The sequence below is a fragment of the Haliotis rubra genome, unplaced genomic scaffold, assembly GCF_003918875.1.
Source record: "Haliotis rubra isolate DU_JTF1 unplaced genomic scaffold, ASM391887v1 Scf68, whole genome shotgun sequence".
NCBI classification, from domain to species: domain Eukaryota; kingdom Metazoa; phylum Mollusca; class Gastropoda; order Lepetellida; family Haliotidae; genus Haliotis; species Haliotis rubra.
This window is the reverse complement of record NW_025767390.1, coordinates 2430653-2450095: the sequence shown is the minus strand read 5'-3', so window position 1 is coordinate 2450095 and position 19443 is coordinate 2430653. Positions and strand designations below refer to the sequence as shown.

Here is a 19443-nt window from a genome sequence, read left to right as displayed (position 1 = left end):
GTGATGACGGGAATCTGTATTCAGACTGGTTAATATCTAGTCTTGACCTGCTATATTTACATATGGGCACTATGACTAATTTGCGCGACGTCATAGTGTCCAGCACTTTATTACCCACGTGGTCAACGTATGGGTAGTTGCATACTAATCTCGTACGTCACACGAGCGTCGTATCGCGTTGACCTGTGTCATAACGACTTGACCTGGGATTCTAACGATTTGATTGGATAACCGATGACCTTTGTGACGAAACTACTTTTTCATTCATAACAAACACGTGAATTCAATCATTCTACAACTTATATGCATTGTGGGAATGTAAACATTGCGAACGTTGCCGTGTCGCTGTTTAATTGTGAGTCGACTGAGGCATTATATGCGTCGAAAAACATAAACATAATGTTTCCACATAATGTTTCCACCAGTGATGTTAGCTGAATGAAGCAACTGCATACTAAGCGACGGGGTGCTACGGAGTAGTTTAATGTAGGAGGCTGTGCGAGGCGGTGACAACTGACGTGCATCGTGACGTCGGTTAACAAGGGAACAGACGAGCAAGGCGTAGTGACGTCATTACAGTGTGACGTAATGCAAAAAAGTATACTACAGAACAACATTCTTCCGCAACCTCTTTATGAAACCGGTTTCGGTTTGAAACCATAAAAATAACAAAAATGCGCTATTTTGTCAATTTAAAGCATTATAAGACGTGGGTAATAAATAAAATACCACACTCGGCTCATAACATACGAATTATACGAAACCCGTGACCTTCCTATGGTTTCTTACCTCGCTTTCGCTCGGTCAGATACCATAGGAAGGACACTCGTTTCGTATAATTCGTATGTAATGAGACCTCGTGTAGTACTCTCTATGTATGTAATGAGACATCGTGTAGTATTCTCTATATATGGAATTATATTTGCGTGACGTCATAGTGTCCAGCTGCACTGTATGGTATGATATTTGCGCAGTCGTGCTTTCGTACCAGCTGTGTTTGGTGCGTTGCTTCAGGGGTAAGGCAGTTTATGATAACAAGCCTTATTCTTGACAGGCGGTGATATGATACCACTCAGCTCCATTTTATCTACTGGCTTCCCGTGTTATCTTATCGCTTTTGTTGTTCCACATATACGTATATAGCTATCTGTTGAACAGTTTTTGTCAGAATATACTCCGAAGCATCATGTTCCCCAAAATAGAAAAGTAGACATCTTTAAATTCTCGCCTTAACCGAAATGGACTTCACACAGTGTACTTCACACATCGTACTTCACACAGTGTACGACCGCCTCCGTGGTGTAGTGGTTAGAGCGTCCGCCCGGAGAGCGGAAGGTCGCGGGTTCGATCCCCGACCGCGTCATACCAAAAGACGTTAAAATATGGTACTTGTTGGTCCCTGCCTGGCGCTCGGCATTAATGGGTACAACAAGGACTGGTCGGCTCGGAGTCAGTATAATGTGTCTGAGTGGGGTATTCATGCTTCACTGCGGCATGGTATCTCGGTGGGCTAGCACTATAAAACCAGCTTAAGTCTGGGCTAGTACAAGCAGCCGCACATACACATACACACGCATGCACGTCGTCATATGAGCGAAATATTCTCAAGCACGACGTTAAACCCAATTTCACCTCACCTCACACAGTGTACTTTCTTGCGGAATCGAACCCGGACCTTGGCCGAACGCTTTAACTTTCAGGCCGTCCCACATATTCCTGAGAGTTCAGTAGCCGCCTTTTGGGGATGGAATTCTATTTAATTTGCAGTGTTGTGTCCCATGAACATATCAGAAACCTAATTCCAGAACGTCCCGATGGTTCACTGGGTGTACTAGGGTGGCGCCGTTGACACTATACTGTGCTCTTCAAAGCTGTGTTCACTGGGAAGCTCTGACACTTATGATTCTGGGTTTGAATCCCGATTCCCTCCTAATGTGTTCCTAGGTTCGTCAACAGTATCTTGCTCCTGGATTACACAAAATTGACAAACATATGAGACTTCCATTACCTCAGGGTTTCGTCATAGATCGATACTCATAATATTGATTACGGTTGTCTGGTCTAAATCAACCGTTATAAATCGGTCGTCACAGCAACCATGCTTGTCGTATGGAGCGATCAGGTGGTCAGGCTCGCTGACTTGGTTGACACATGTCATCGTATCCCAATTGCGCAGATCGATGCTCGTGCTGTTGATCACTGGATTGTCTGGTCCAGACTAGATTATTTACAGACCACCGCCATATAGCTGGAATATTGCTGAGTGCGGCGTAAAACTAAACTCACTCACTCACCTGTACAGGCGAGTTCTTTCAGTGTGCCTTGATAAGCAGCGCAGTGTTCAAGGTTTTGTCACACTTGATATGTGTACTTACGTAAACAACACGTATGTGAGACAACCTACATTTGTTATCCAAGCCGCCACACAGTTAACTCTGATAACAAAATGGAGCCTTGCAGTACTCCAACAAAGCATATAAGTGAGTGAGTGAGTGAGTGAGTGAGTGAATGAGAGGCAGTGAGGGAGTGAGTTACGGCTAACAACGCTTTTAACAGTATTCCATTTACATCAGGTGAATGAGTGAGTGAGTGAGTGAGTGTTCATCGTAACGTACAGCCATATCGCATTGATAAAAACTTATGAAGTATTGTTCCCTTATTTGTTCCCCGGGGCGCGGTGGGCGAGCTGGCTGAGGCGCCAGGCTACTGATCCAGCGGGTTTAAGGTGCCGGGATCGAGCCCACCTGTGACCGCGTTGAAAAACCTTAGAGTCAACTTTGTGTGCAGACTCTTTCCGTGTTGTCACAACCCCTAGTGTATAGTACACAACCCTGTGCACTTAAAAGAACCCGTGAATCCGTTGGTATATGACCAGATTGTGGCCACATGAAGACCTGCACACACTTAGTTGCGGGTACAGCAACGTGCAGTGAACTTGGACAAAGTACTGTGACTATGTGTGTCCCAGTCCACCCAGCTGTGAATGGGTACCTCGTTAGGATGAAAGGCCACAATAATTAACTCGGTGCGCCTAGTGGCTGCAATTCCCCATGGAATTGAGATTTGATAATACGATGTGCCGTTGAGCTTGACGTCCAATGATCGAGGGAGAAAATACCAGCGATTTGATCATGCACTAGTTGCGTGGATAAGTGCGCTATATAAATATCCTATAATAATAATGTACCAGTTATCTGTATAACACACGATTGATGATGATCAATTTGTTGTCATTGCTATATCGGAGGAGACCGCATTTAGGTCTAAATATGCATGCTGACGGATAGCATGCTGACATGCTGACGGACAGCATACACACCTACTGATAACGCTGGCTATCATATTTCTATATCAACACGTTACATATTCATATGCAGTGTGCAGCACTTGTACCTTGAAGTCATTTATAGTTCAGATAATCATTCAAGGAAGATTGATGTGATATTGCTGACGATCGGCAAACACATAGATAAGCTCTAGGGCGATCGAACAGGGTGGCTATTTGTCCGATTTTAAGGTGGCTCTGATATTGCTTCACAAACATGGCCGACCAAGAGAAGAGGAGCGTTTATATCGCTAATGGAATTATATCGGGCTTGGTGCTCGCATGTGGTGAGTTAACAGTTACGTTTGGGTCGCCTCTAAAGGAGCAAGTGTGCTGGACAAGCATGGGGACTCGGGCTACTGGACTTCCATGAAGTGCTGAGAACTTGGGGTAGTGGGCAAGCATGAGGTATTGAGGACTTGGCGTACATGAGGTTTTTCCAGATATCTTGAACAATTTCACAGTCCCAAAAGAGATGGGTAATTGATTCAATGTTATATTTACAAAAGCTACAAATGGGAGAGTCTATGTACTTGATCTTGCCTGAACAGAAACCGTTTTGTAGGTAGAATATCAATTCTGTATTGTAACCATCTTAGATCAGTGCTATAGGTGCACTTCCATGGGATAATATTAAATATTCCCCAGTCCTTTGGTAGGAGATTTAGATTCAAGCTATCCCAGTTTTTATTATAGTGTTCTGTTTTAAACTAAGAGCAAAGGAGTGTTTCATAGAAATATTCGCTACATTTTTCACTGAATTTTAGTTTAGACAAATTAAAGGGTATGTCGGTTTAATGCTCAGAGTAGTGAAATGTGAAATATTTACCTTCAACATGGATGTAATAATTGCTTGTTTGACCCCTTCAAAGGCCAGGAAAATAGTTTTGAGTTTATATAGATCTATAAAGTCATCAAAGATAAGAAATTTCCCTTCTGCTGTCAACATGTCAGATACAAACACAACTCCCTATGCCAATATTTATACAGAATAGGTTTGTTATAAACCAATATGTCATCAACACACCAGATAGACTGTGGCTGGATTTCAAATTCACTTGTAATAGGATATTTCTGCTTAGATATAAACCAAGCCCAAGCAATTAACACATCTTTCCAAAACTGACTAGTTAAGGTTGGAGCAACAACATTTTTAACATAATTACTATCTGCAGACCATAGGTAAATTTCACATGTTATCTTTCTAAAAAAAAAGATAATCCCACCTATTTGATTTCTGTAATAATTTTGTTACTCATCCAAGCTTTTGGGCAGCCATTGTATCTTTGATTTTTGGTACCTTTAATCCACCATGTTTAGGGAGAGATATAATAATGTCCCTTTTGTCTGGTTTTCCTTTCCAAATAAATCTAAAACATGGCTTTAGAAGTTTATTTTAAAACATGATCCGGAGGACTTGGGAGTGTAGCAAATAGCTGATTTAATTTAGGAAGCAGGAGTGATTTCAAAACTGTGTTTCTTCCAAAGGGAGTGAGTGTTCGTGCTGACCAGGTATTCATTTCTTTCGTAATTTGAGACAATTTATCGGAATAAATGTTTTCAACCATATTTTCAAAATGAATACCTAAAAGTGTAAATTCAGTGTGAGGTCAGTCAAAATTCCAGTCTTTGCATAACTTAAGTCTTGATGTGTTTTTGTTATCCTATCCAAATTAGGTTTGTTTTTTTCAATATTAATTTTTATCCCAGAGAATCTTGCAAAGAATTGTATAAATGTATTTAAGGCAGCATAAAGACATCTTTCAGAACAACCCAGTGTCATCGTCGTATCATCAGCAAATTGTGACATAATGTATTCAATAGCGTCATTTGTATTCCTCTTATATGCTATTATTTTTTATCATTAATGCCAAAATTTCAACACAAACCAAAAATATATAAGGCGATAGAGGATCCCCTTGACGACAGCCCCGCGTTATTTTAAAGAAGGATCATGCAAAGCCATCAACTAATACACTGGATTCAATATCATGGTAGAAAAGGTTTACCCACTGAATCAAATCTGGTCCAAAATGATAGAAATTGAGAACATTGAGAATATATTTCAAGTCAACCGAGTCAAAAGCTTTCTCAAAGTCAATCAATAGGAGTAATCCTGGGATTTGACATGTTTCGGTAAGTTCCATCAGGTCATAAATTAGTACTATCTAGTTACTTCTCCTATGTATCTGCCGACGATAAAGCCGTCTCCAATATGCCCAACCTAATTTACCAGACCAGGTTTAGAGGACACGACTGTGGGCCCAAGATATAGTCAGCTTTTGTTTGTTTATCCATTGTTGCTGAACAAGGCGCTCTGGCGTTATCACCTCCACAAGCAGGGCGTTGGAGTACGTGAAAGCAATACCTTGTATTGTGAAATGAAAGCAGTGTACACAGGGCGTGGGTGTGTCTTCTAAACGAAAATAAAAGTTGACATATATTAAGATATGCTTCATAAGTCACATTAGAGGGTCAATAATTTCGCACATATTATCCAATATCCGCCGAATCATCCCTTGTAAGTTTTACATTTTACAAAATTCTCACGGAGTTTCTGATAAGGCCCCGCGAGAAAGTTACAAAGTATAATGAACGACGTTTGCGTAGCAATACATTGTTATGCATATAATCTGAAACTACCGCCTATGATTTCTGGATATTCCATTACTTTTGCAGACTAACTGACTTGTTAATGGGACTCATTAATTGTTTGGTACCTGGTCGTGGGCAAAAGCATTAAGAATAGAAACTGATGGCCTTGAACGTAGAAACCTAGTAGAAAGTCGCCTTTCGTATTTCACATTTATTCATACTTATAAGTAATATTTTAAAGGCACAATGTCACACATTTTCGACAATAATTTCAGCTATATTTGATATATTGGATATTTTTTATATGCACTCACTTTAGCTTCCGATTGGTGCAATAAAAGACTTATTATCCCTTACGACTTGCCTGAAATCGATCATTGAAACTTCGAGGCAAACAGCTTCCAAACAGATAACACTTGCCATATATGGAATGTAAACAATTGCACCGTACATTGAAAACTGTCGCACGCGCTGTTGTCGGTGTTTGCCGAACTGGTTTCAATCATAACTTGTGTCATTCGTAACTACTCGTCCCTTTCCGTAGCCTGAAAGAAGACTCGTACCTACTGAAGCGTAGTAGGGCCACGGTGAAATTTGTTGTGTCACTATCTCCTACGTAGGAGTTATTAAGTCCTACGTAGGACATATTTTCTCCTACGTAGGACAAACTATCTCCTACATAATACTTAATATCTCCTACGTAGGACTTTGTATCTCCTACGTTAGACATACTATCTCCTACGTAGTAATTAATATATCCTTTTTAAGGTTCGGATTATGAAGTATGGTTATTAAGTTGAGAAATGTTTGGCTATACAGGACGTTAGATAGTAGAAATGTGAGTTAGTGAATATTCATGACACAAACGCAGTGTTACTATACAGTGTTATTGTGTGTGTATTACGTTAGGGTGACGTGGACCCTGTTCTAATTGTAGTTATGGAGGTTTGGGTATGGTTATGTTTAATCTAACATACATACATCTATTCACACACACACACACACACACACACACAGGTGGGTGGGATGGTTGGGGTGAGGTTCTGATATGAAACTCGAGTTATAACACGACCTCGGCAAGTTGTTGCATGTCTTCAGATGGGGCTAGGTTGGATCGGATGCAACGCTCGTTTGCGGCTCGTGTTTTTCGTAATTGTTTCGGGTTGACTTGACTGGGGTGGAAAAGTGTTGAGTGCGGCATAAAACAATACGAAATTCAAAAGGCAAAGAATTGTCATTATAGTTATTTGTATAATTATAAGGGGATACGTACGCATAGCTTGCCACCGATAGTCTAAGACACGTCTGTACACGCAGATTGTGACTCATGTGCAACGACCTCTGAAACGTTCTGACATGCATAATAGTAAAGTGTACCAAAGTGCAACATAACACAGTGAACTAACTGCAACGCGTAATAGTAGAGCAAACTGAACGCAAGGCATTAAAGTAAAACAGTCGGTCCAACACAGTAATGTGCAACAATTAGTTGAACACATGACTCTAATAGTGAAGGAAACAGTAGACTCTAATAGTAAATGAAACACATAACTGTAGACTCTAATAGTGAATGAAACGAATGACTGTAGACTCTAACAGTGACTGAAACAGTTAACCAGAAGAGTGTGTGCGTGTCTGGGGATTTAAGTCGACCATTTCAGATTAATGTATATAAACGTATATCGATCATCTCATACATGAGATATTAAGTACTACGTAGGAGATACTATGTCTTACGTAGGAGATATTAAGTCCTACGTAGGATACTAAGTCCTACTTAGGAGATATTAATATATTAAGTCCTAGATACCTCCTACGTAGGAGATATTAAGTCCTACGTAAGAGATGCTTAGTCCTACGTAGGAGATACTATGTCCTACGTAGGAGATACTAAGTCCTACGTAGGATACTAAGTCCTACTTAGGAGATATTAAGATATTAAGTCCTAGATACCTCCTACGTAGGAGATATTAAGTCCTACGTAAGAGATGCTTAGTCCTACGTAGGAGACATATGTCCTACGTAGGAGATACTAAGTCCTAAAGATACCAACTTAGGAGATACTAACCCCTACGTAGGAGATACTATGCCCTACGTTGGAGATACTAAGTCCTACGTAGGAGATACTATGTCCTACGTTGGAGATACTAAGTCCTACGTAGGAGATACCCACTTAGGATATACTATCTCCTACGTAGGAGATAATAAGTACCACGTAGGAGATTCTATGTCCTACGTAGGAGATAGTAAGTCCTACGTAGGAGATACTAAGTCCTACGTAGGAGATATTAAGAATTACGTAGGAGATAGTAAGACCAACACTTTTTTTCACTGTGGCCCTACTACGCTTCCGTACGTACCCCTCTCGTAGCCATGTCCGGGAGAAATATTCGCCCAGCAAATCAGAATGCGCGTATGTAGAGGACAAATTGGGTCAAAATAGTTAGTTGAAATAATTTTCATTTCGGTTTGCATTATTTTTTCCTAGACACTTCAAGTATATTTTTATTATTGTATAGACCTCCTGGGTTTTCTGAATTTATATAACCAAAATACATTAACATTATGGCGTAGGAAAGTATTTAACCCTTTGAGGTACTTTCCTTGGCGTGGATGCCATGTTTATTTTCCTAGTAAACTAGAGTTACATGCCCATGAAAATAGTTCGGCGACTATAGTCCGTTCATTCTCTTCCCACAGAGGTTACTCCTGTCATATCTTCCTACGTAACCTCTGTTCTAATACGGCCAAGGGCGGTGGGGTAGCCTAGTGGTTAAAGCGTTGGCTCGTCACGCCGAAGACCCGGGTTCGATTCCCCACATGGGCACAATGTGTTAAGCCCATTTCTGGTGTCCCCCGCCGTGATATTGCTGGAATATTGCTAAAAGCGGCGTAAAACTCACTCACTCACTACAGTACTTTGGTAAATGCTAAAAGCGGCGTAAAACTAAACTCAGTCAGTCAGTCTAATACGGCCATATTTCCCGGTCCTCGTAAAATCCCCTAGTGGCAACGCAACACAAATTATCTCCCTTCTTTCTATCCAGTCAGAAGACGTGTTAAATAGACTTAGATCCAACATGGCGACCTCCATGGTGTTAGTTGATCAAGGTGCGAAGGAAAGATTCGGTATTTCATGTTTAACTGAAAATCAGAAACTAGCAATAGAGAGTGCAGGAATCAATGGACAAGATGTGTTTGTCGGGAATAAAACCGGTAGTGGCAAGTCCCTAACTTACGAGATTCTCCCATGTATGAGTGAAGCGAAAACGATCATCGCTATCATTTATGATGAGAGGCAGACAAAGTTACATCCCAATCCCTGATTCTTGTTGATATTTCTTCCCAACACTTGCTCAACTTGACTAATACAAGCAAATGTGGGGCCACAAATATCCCTCCTCTGCCGGGGACTTGTGTTGATGTGACACACGAGACATTTAATGGCGAGCTTGTTCGTTGTCAACGAGGGCGATGGAGACGCCATTGATCCGCCATTACATGACTGAGTTCTGTCTAGAAGAAACGTTTGCGCATCGCGCTCGGGAAGACGTTCTAGTTTTCCCGATGCATACGGAAATTACCGAGGCCTGGCGAATGATCACTTTTGAAACAACGGCGCTGATTGCACAACTAAATCCGATTGCCTCCAATCACGAGTCTTGAACGCTCACACCCTGAAACGGCCGTATTAGAACAGAGGTAACGTAGGAAGATATGACAGGAGTAACCTCTGTGGGAAGAGAATGTAGTCCGTTTGACTTCATTTTAGACCGATTAATTGCTCACTAACACAAATCTAATAATTGCAACAAAACCAAATTTTGCACAGTCACATGAAATCGACAGACCAACGCTGATGATTTGTCTCATAATTTTGGACACCCGAATAAAAAAGTTGTTTAACAAACGATCATTATTTTGTTGTTACTTTTCGCTATTTCTTACGAGGGAGGACCAATTGCTGGTAGAACAGCCAGGTAAGTTCAGTAAAATGGCTACGAGAGGGGTACGAGTCTTCTTTCGGTTACGGAAAGGGACAAGTAGTTACAAATGAAGTTGTGCGTAGGATATTCGTAAAGAGCTCTCAAGACATGACTCCATATGATTTCTCTTGAAATTATGTTCGGCCGTTAGAGGGCGCGAGAGTCGATTTAATGCAACGTTGCATTAATTCATTCGAAACTTAAGACTGTAACCTATATAACGTAATTGTTTTTGGAATAAATTACATGGTAGCTTCTCTGAGGACTGATAGTTAGTATTTTTAGAGAAGCATGGAGTGACATTGTGTCTTTAAAGGAATTGCTAATCATCAGTGCAGTTGAAGAACTGGTATAAAAATGCTTTGATGTAAACAAATGGTTGATAGTGTTATCAGCCACTGTTTAATTTGTCGGTCATGTTTCTTATTTAAACCTGTCGCTGAATGCGTTCTCGTCCGAATTAGTAATGACAATAATATTGATAATAATATATGAATAGTTTCCAGGTCATAGTTATAGATATAGGCTGTTGTATTTCCACGTCAGCCATATAGATAGACCACATACGTGTCGACCTGTGAAAGTTAGAATTGGTTTTCAGCAACCCATGCTTGTCGTAAGAGGTGACTAACGGGATCGGGTGGTCAGGCTCGCTGACTTGGTTGACACATGTCATCGGTTCCCAAATTGCGTAGATCGATGTTTATGCTGTTGATCACTGGATTATCTGGTCCAGACTGGATTATTCACATATTGGTGACATGTAGCTGGAATATTGCTGACTGCAGCACTAAACAACGAACAAACAAACAAACATACGTGTCTCCACCTTAAAGTCAAGTATACGACGTTCGAGAGCGCCGTGTCATCATTCTAGGAACAATGGAAATGAAATGACCAGTGTTAAGAAAGATAGGAATAAAGGGTGTATAAGTCAGTATAGCTAATAACATGTTTCCGATTAGTTTAGTACTGGTGAAAAAAACAAGTGGTCACACCGGTTTCCTGTCAGCTGACACCGTATTAGTTGCACCTATTATACCATATGGTATATGTCAAAGCAAGAACATACAGTAAATGCTATGTAACAGATCTGTCTGTTCTCCTTGGAGTCCCCTGGCGTCCTGGGAGCGCCAAACTTTATATTAAGGGGCAAACGCCTCTCGACCATTAAGTAAGTGAGTGGGTATGTCTTTACTCCGCTTATAGCAATATTATAGCAGTATCAACATTGCGGAGACACCAGAAAAGGGCTTACACATTTTACATATGTGGGTAATCAAACCCTGGCCTCTGGCATGGCGACCCATTAAGCCACAATACGTTGTCCTGGGTTTTACTAATTCTGCTTACACTGGGTTCTGTAAAGGTTGCAAAACTTCCACCCCATCATATGTTTGAATACACACTATATAATCTCCACAGGCTGTTTGACATATAATATCTTCCAACGACATAATTTATTGAGATCAGAAGGGGGCGAGGAAGGGATGTTGGGCAAAAACATACCACCGAAAGCTCTCCATGTGATGGATACGACTCCGTCCTTCATTAATGGATTCTGTAGTGTCTTCAAGGAGCGATTTCTTGCTTAGTGAAAATTTGGAGCTCGGAGCTAAATGCTCGAGTCAAGGTCTAACCCACATATACGTTTGCGGAACCAATCCTTTCCTATTCCTTTGGAGTAGTTGTTTGGAAAATGAGCGCCCCACTAGAAGGATCGTGTCTGACAACATAACCCATCCTCTCTTAATTGTTTATATATTGCGGTTTTATTTATGTGGAGGTTCTTCATGATAGACTTTTATTGTGTACCTTTGTACATATACTATTCACACTTCGCTGAGGATCAAAACCTCCATGATTTGCAAAATGGTTGATTGGTGCCATGAAAACCATATTTTATGATTGCTCATGTATCAAGTGCACAAGGTTAGATTAAAGTGACTGTTTGCCTAAAGAGGGGTTACCATATCATTATTTATCCAGTTTTAAATGGATACAATTTCAAATAATAAATCGACGTTTAAGCAAAGTTCTGAATTTTTGTGATCCTTAGCAAAGTGTGAGTAGTATATTTATTCACCGGATGTTCCTCTGGTGATTCCTGTCAAGACTCATGCGGAAAACAAGGAATTTAACAGATATTTTAATCGCGCCAAGGTTCATGGTATAGTTCAAACCTAGAAATAACATTTAAATAAATGTTTGTATAAAGTCTTTGTTGTGTGCTAAATCTGCTCCGAGTATTAACATGCTAATAGCACTGAAATATTGTTTTCAGTTACATAACATATTTTATAACATATTTTATGGCATAGCTTAGTGGCTAGAGCTTTCGCTCGTCACACCAAAGACCATGGTTCGATTCTCCAAATGGGTACAATGATGCCATTTCTGGTTTTGCTAGCTGTGATATTGCTGGAATATTTTGTTTTACAGGGACTGTTTTCAGCGCCTTGATGGGCGTATACTTCGACAGTTTCTTCAAGGGCGCGGCAAGTTTTACAGGATTTGCATATCTTCCAGTATGGGTTTTAGGTTTCGCTGTAAGTAACTCCATTGCTATCGTGGCCAATATTGAACTTACAATCTCAGATGTAAATACACAAATTAAACTATGACACTGGGATCCTGGAATTGTGTGCTGTCAGCTCGAATCCCGGTTCTTCCCATTATGTTAATAGGTATGTCAGAACCTTACAGAAGCCGCTGGGGTCCACCAAAATGGTAAACGTCTGAGACTGGCATCACTTAAGCTGTTGTTTAACGTATAATGTTCAACACGACATTACACCATCGTTTCACACATCTATTCAATTATGTCCAGTATACAGTCATTGCAAGTATGATGATTGTGATTTTGGCTGATGCATGCATGACATTTGTCTTATTAAGATGTGTGAATGTCAATTATCTTAATTTTCTTTTAAGTTTGTTTTAATTTTGTTTTATGCGCAAGGTGCATTGACGTCTTTTGTCTACGCACTGGTTACACATATGATGCATGCATGTCAATCATCTTATCAGGCTTGTTTTCTATATTAGATACATATATCAGTTGTCTTATCAGTGTTATATAAACGCAACGGCCAAAGAATGAGTGAGTGAGTTTTATTTTTACGCTGCTTTTAGCAATATTCCAGCATTATTACGACGGGGACGATGGCAAACGTAGTGGAAGGGAAATGAATATTCGTACACTTTTGAACACCTTCAACATTTGCTGTGGAAACAACCTCTGGCGAAATGCATTTACCAAAGTACTGTAGTGAGTGAGTGAGGTTTACGTTGCTTTTAGCAATATTCCAACAATATCATGGGGGACACCAGAAATGGGCTTCACACATTGTGCCCATGTGGGGAATCGAACCCGGGTCTTCGGCGTAACGAGCGAACGCCTTAACCACTAGGCTACCCCACCGCCCCGTATCTCCATATGAACCAATTTCGTCCCATTCTTTTGCATCACGTGAGCCGGAATTTCTAACAAAATGGCAACATTAGACCGGGACTATCTTGCTGCTCAAGATGTTATCTTACACTTCATGTATATTGCTTCTCTGATATCCTTCAACAGTAGCCAAGTAGCCAATTCATCCCCAGTGATTTACCAACCTGAAAGTAACTTTGCACCAAATGATAATGACTCTAATTGGAAAACAAATATAAACAGCAAAAGTTTGAAGCCTGAGAAACAGGTACAGTCCATTTCAGACATCACGTACACACATATCGTGTTTGTTACTATTTGGGCTTAAATGCGTTTTAATATTTTTTAGTGATATTAATTACAACTGAGCAAAGTTTGTGCATGTCAACTATTTAACCGATGAAGATCCGGATTAGAATTGACGTAAGAGGCGACTAACCCGGGTCGGCTGGTCAGGCTAGCTATATGGTTTACACATGTCATGATGTCCCAACTGCGTAGTTCGATGTTTCATCACTGGATCGTCTGGTCCAGACACGATTATTTACAGACCGACGCCATATAGCTGGAATATTGCTGAGTGCAGCGTGCAACAAAAACAAGCAATCAAGCAATTATATTTTTGTGTTCCAGTACATCGTGCCAGGACTCATAGGACTCATGGCAACTTGCTGTCGGGCAAAAGGAGGCGTAAGGATATTTCCATCCATCTAGGTCCGCAGAAACAAGCATGTCACTGTTACCCAGTGGACGTGTTTTTATAGGTTAACCCAGCGCATGTGTCATATCGACTGACTGACTGACTGAGTATGGTTTTACGCCGTTTTTAGCAATATTCCAGCAATATCACGGCGGGGGGACACCAGAAATGGGCTTAACAAATTGTACCCATGTGGGAAATCGAACCCGGGCCTTCGGCGTGACGAGCGAACGCTTTAACCACTGGGCTACCCCACCGCCCTGTTATATCGAGACTTGACTGTTGAGTTATGGGTGCTATGTATATACGTTATTTTAATCCCAACTGTTATTTCCTTGGTAACACACAATTCCTAGGTAGAAGAATACAATAATTTTCACATGTTCGTGCATGTACATAATTTTATGGACAGAAGGCAGCACAAACAAGTCCCCAAAACGCGCGTGCAAACACATACGTGTTGACTCACAGAGAGAGAGGGACACGCACGCGCATGTTCATACACACGCCCGCGTGCGCACACATACACGCTCACACATACAACACTGCAAGAACGAATGATCAAATAAGCTAAAAGTCGCTATTTCGGGGCATTACGCACCTTAAACAGAACGAGGATAATAATGTTTGCTAACTACACAGGCATAATTTGTAGAAGTTATTTCAGTCAGACCCATACACGATACAAAATCATGCATATATTATGTATATACATTAGTACCACCACTCAAACGGTCTTCCTGCAAAATTAAAAAACGAAAGCTTGTAACTGAGTTCTCCTTGAAGTAGACGATGTTTAAGGATAGAATGTTACTAAAAATGTCGAGCCTTTGAAAATCCAAGATGGTCGCCAAAATGGCCGCCAAAAAGGAACTGATGGATTTCCTAAACCTAACGTTGTGACGAAGGGGTTAAAATGGTTTCTTTAGCCTCAGCAATATTTTCCTGAAGCCAAAAAAAAACCCCGTGACTTTTCTGTTTTGCTCGTCACGAATTATGACCTGCGTCACGTCTTGGTGTCCTCATGACGCAGCGTTACAAAGTTTAAAGCGGTGGTAAATGCTCATTAACTATGATGGTTTACATACAGCAGAAATAGTAACTCAATACACCACTATAAGCTTCCCTGTACCGACCCATACGCCGACTGAGTGCAGCAAATTGAATCTTCCTCTGCAGTACATTGCCCAGATGGTATTCTGCATCCTGACTCTCCTGGCCATGGGGATCTTCGTCGTCGTGGCATTACTGGCATTGACGGGAATCGGTTATGCCAACAAATCTTGCGAGTAAGAATACTTCGTTATTTCACGGATTTAATGGGGCCCGTAAGCAGGTCACGGCACATTAGTACTTCCGGTGACAAAAAAATGTTTAATACCATTTTGAATGGTCTCATTGTTGTCAATTGACAGATAGGAAACGAAAATACTTGCAGGAATAACAAATTTCCGATCTAACCATCCCCAACTTAGCGTGTTAAAGTCAGTAAAAGCACATTTGGCGGTCGCGCAATTTGGAACCAGAACTGGTTCTTGAATATACGCTTGTCACCGGAAACCGGAAGTAAGCTGGGCCCTTTCTCGCATATCGCAAAGGCAGCCGGGAACCAGCTTAGTATCGGAAGTAGCGCTTCGCGAAACAGGCCCAACTCCAGTGGAAATTATCTGTTGTATGGGAATTTTGTATTTGATGAGTAATAAGAGCGGGATACTACATGTATATAATCAAATATAGAAGTTGTCATACCTGTCTTACTTGCCACTGGAAATGTTCTTGTACTATGTTTAGCGAATATGTGCTGTTGAAACATGTCTTAAATAATGTGAAACATTCCTGAACCGGCATCCAACTCGACCCACACTCTTCTGGATGGTATGTTTTGTCTGTCTAGCGATGCCCTCGACGATCTATGCACTGGCACTGCAAGGAGGTTCTTCGCCGTCCTGTACAGCATTATTGATCAGCATGATACTTGGTTGGCTCCTCACACTGGTCATCACAATACTGGGCGGTGTGCTGGCCTGTCGACCACAAGTAAGTCTCACTAATCAGGAACCTCATTAATCCGAACACCTTTTCACGAAAACTCGGTTATCCGAAACCCGGCTATCTGGACAATTGTATTGGTTAAGATCAAAAGTAATTGTTCACCCAGGCGATTTCCGAGAGCATACAATGTAGCCCGTCCAGATTGTCGTGGTCTCATTTTTTAAAAACACTAGAACTTCACGTTAAAATTTGGACATTTTGGAGAAAAAGAGGAACACATTTATTGTGTCATGTGTCTTCAAGATTACTGCAAGATAATAGTGACATGCATGGATGGACATGTGGTCGTATGTACTTGTACGAGTAACAGTGGAAGCACATTGAGACACCTTGCCTCAGTGTAGTATGATTAAGTCGCTAACACAACCCGAATCTGCGATAACCCAAAGTCCATCAACTTGCATTACAGAGTGGGAATACATCTTTTATAAAGAAATCACTATCTTTATTTTGTTTTGTCTTGATTAATGTTATGTTAGGTATTGTAATTCTTGGGTGGTGTGCTGCTTCTAAAAACCCTTTACCCTACAACTCTAAGTTGTTTTCATTGGGAAAAGATTATTTAATAAATTCATATTAAACTATCCGAAGATAGAACCTAATGTGTACTGAATTAAGACAATTTTGCTACATGCTGCTAAAAAAATTAAAAATTCTGCAAAACATTTCTGGAGAAAGAAATTCTTCACTGCGGCATGGTATCTCAGTGGGCTAGCACTATAAGACCAGCTTCAGTATACTGATTCCAAGCCGACCATTCCTTGTTTTAACCCTTAATCTTTAAACATCTTTCATAATTACACAGACGGGAGTCGCACCACCGACCTTCCTCTCTCTATATTCTGGCAGAGTTATTTTCCACTCCACCACGGAGACAGGATGTCTGTGATGAAGCTTGATCTAATATGTCCATGAATATGACTCTTCAACTTATTTCAGCCCATCCCCGGAATGGTATAGGTGCCAATGAACACAGTATCCGTGGTCGGCGGCAATCAGATGATGAACGCTGGATGGACACCCAATATGGCAATACCACAAACAAACCAAGGATTTCAAGTCGAAAAATATTAGCTCTGCTTCTCTGTGTCTAACGTCTTATATAATTTTATCTATATCTGCAAACGGCGTGTAACAGTTCACGAAATGACTGGCGGTTGTAACATCGTCCATAGAAGCACCCATAAAGGACGTCTGATACGATGGAACGGAATGATCAAATCATTCAGCCTGACCACCCAATTCACATGGTCGCCTTTAGTGACCAGCATGAAGATATATGACCAGAAAATGCTAATTGGGATTATGGGACAGAATAGGTCATAAATATCAGTGTTTGTCACGCGAGGCGAACAAAAAAGGTGTTGTTTTGTTGGTTGGATTGCTTGCTTACCTGCTTGCTTGCCTGCATGCTTGTTTAACGCCGCACTCAGTAATAGTCCAGATATATGACGGCGGTCTGTAAATAATCGAATTTGGACCAGATAAACCAGTGATCAACAGCATGAGCATCGATCTATGCAACTGGGATGACGTGTCAAGCAAGTCAGTGAGTCTGACCACCCGACCCCGTTCCAAATGGGCTAGATGTTTGTTAGGATCTCCAGCCTTACCTCTAAACCTAACTGAACAAATCAACATCGCTTTTCATTTCGTCAACTTCTGTTTTGTGTGTCAAAGCTTTGGTTTTATTGTCCAGGTGTTATTTCATAAACTGGTAAGATAACAAATCGTTATGATACATAAGTGTCTTAACACCTTCCTCATATTTCATTGGCTGAGATCATGGATCCTGACCTGGCCCTGACTATGATCATACATTTCTTTACAAAACCATTAATCACATAAAACGAGAACAAATGTTTTGGTTTTTTTTTACGATTGCAGCTTTTAGTTTGTAAATAAATGTCAGTGTTTTACAGATGACTGTTTTCACTGAAATCTAACTATATGTCATTAACATATACGTGTGATTAAAATAGAAATATTTCGTCCGTCACTGTCAGTGTAAACAAACACAGAGAACACTAGTGAACATCAATGATTTAGTGAGAATCGATGGCAAACTTAGTGGCAGAGTTGTGGATATTCTTACATTTTTTAACACATTCAACATTTGCTGTGGAGACAACCTCTGGAGAAATGCATGTACCAAACTACTGAAGTCATGTACTACCAGTTACTGTTAACGGTGCCACATCCCAAATCGCTTTTTCGTTTCCATGATTTCGATCGATGTCAAGAGCATCTACGTGAACTATTTCGAGAAGATGATATTGCATTGGACACATTTGAAAGAAGGAAATAGAATATCTTGTCCAAAAATGAATATGAGAGCTTCTCCAAGAAAAACATTAAGCGAAAATGGTCACACATGACATGCACAATGGTTTAAAAGACACCCGAACTAGTGAAAGTATATTCCCTGTGGACTTAAACCACGTTTTGTCACAAAGATTCATGGATGCAATGAAGCGGAGATGGACTCATACACTTTCCTGGGATTTCAGACTCCATGCTGAGCACTATGGTGTGGAATAACACCTCGATTTTGCCCTTTGTTCTCTTCCGTGCTTTTAGAAATATGAGTGAGTTAAGTTTTAAGCCGCTTTTAGCAATATTCCAGAAATGGGCTACACAAATTGCACTCATGTGGGGAATCGAACCCGGGGCTTAGGCGTGACGAGGCAAAGCTTTAACCACTAGGCTACCCCGTCGCCCCTTTACACATATGAATTGGGAGATGTTGCATATAATTGAACCCAAATAAGGTTCAGATACCTGCCATAGAATACAGAAAATGGTTACTCGGTGGAAGGAGTTCACATAGATAATTATGAATAGTTTGCTCTCAGATCTTTTTTATTATTTTCTGCTGATTATCTACGGAATATGTTCACCGATACATTACATGTAAATAGAAACGACCCAATCCATTTCTATAATCGTTAATTATCTCTCCGTTTTGCATTCCCACAACATCACAAGCATGATTGGAATGACGACTCACCACCAAAAAGTAATGATGACAGCTGTGAACGTGAACACGTCCTACCCTAAGACTGACGTCTATCACAAACACACGCAAAGGCACGTCAAATCACGGGACATATAATACAGATGGACTGGAGGTGAGGTGAAATGGGGTTTAACGTCGTACTTAAGAATCTTTCGCTCATATGACGACGTACATGCATGTGTATGTGTGGTTGCTTGTACTAGCCCAAAATTAAGATAGTTTTATAGTGCTAGCTCACTGAGATACCATGCAGCAGTTAAGCATGAATGCCCCACTCAGACACATTATACTGACTCCGAGCCGACCAGTCCTTGTTGTAGCCATTAATGCCGA

General features: G+C 40.7%; 1 protein-coding gene across 2 annotated transcripts; it reads left to right on the top strand.

Moving 5' to 3' along the window:
* Nucleotides 1–3376: 3376 nt before the first annotated feature.
* Nucleotides 3377–18012, top strand: LOC124258043. Of its 2 annotated transcripts, XM_046692116.1 has the most exons (6): nt 3378–3612; nt 12349–12455; nt 13973–14029; nt 15219–15328; nt 15934–16076; nt 17031–18012. In XM_046692116.1, exons 1-6 carry the CDS (start codon nt 3543–3545, stop codon nt 17183–17185), a joined length of 642 nt encoding a protein of 213 aa, XP_046548072.1. In that variant the 5' UTR covers nt 3378–3542; the 3' UTR covers nt 17186–18012. The 2 variants fall into 2 exon arrangements, with proteins under 2 accessions (XP_046548073.1, XP_046548072.1); XM_046692117.1 differs by lacking the exon at nt 12349–12455 and having other exon boundaries at nt 3377–3612.
* Nucleotides 18013–19443: the final 1431 nt, after the last annotated feature.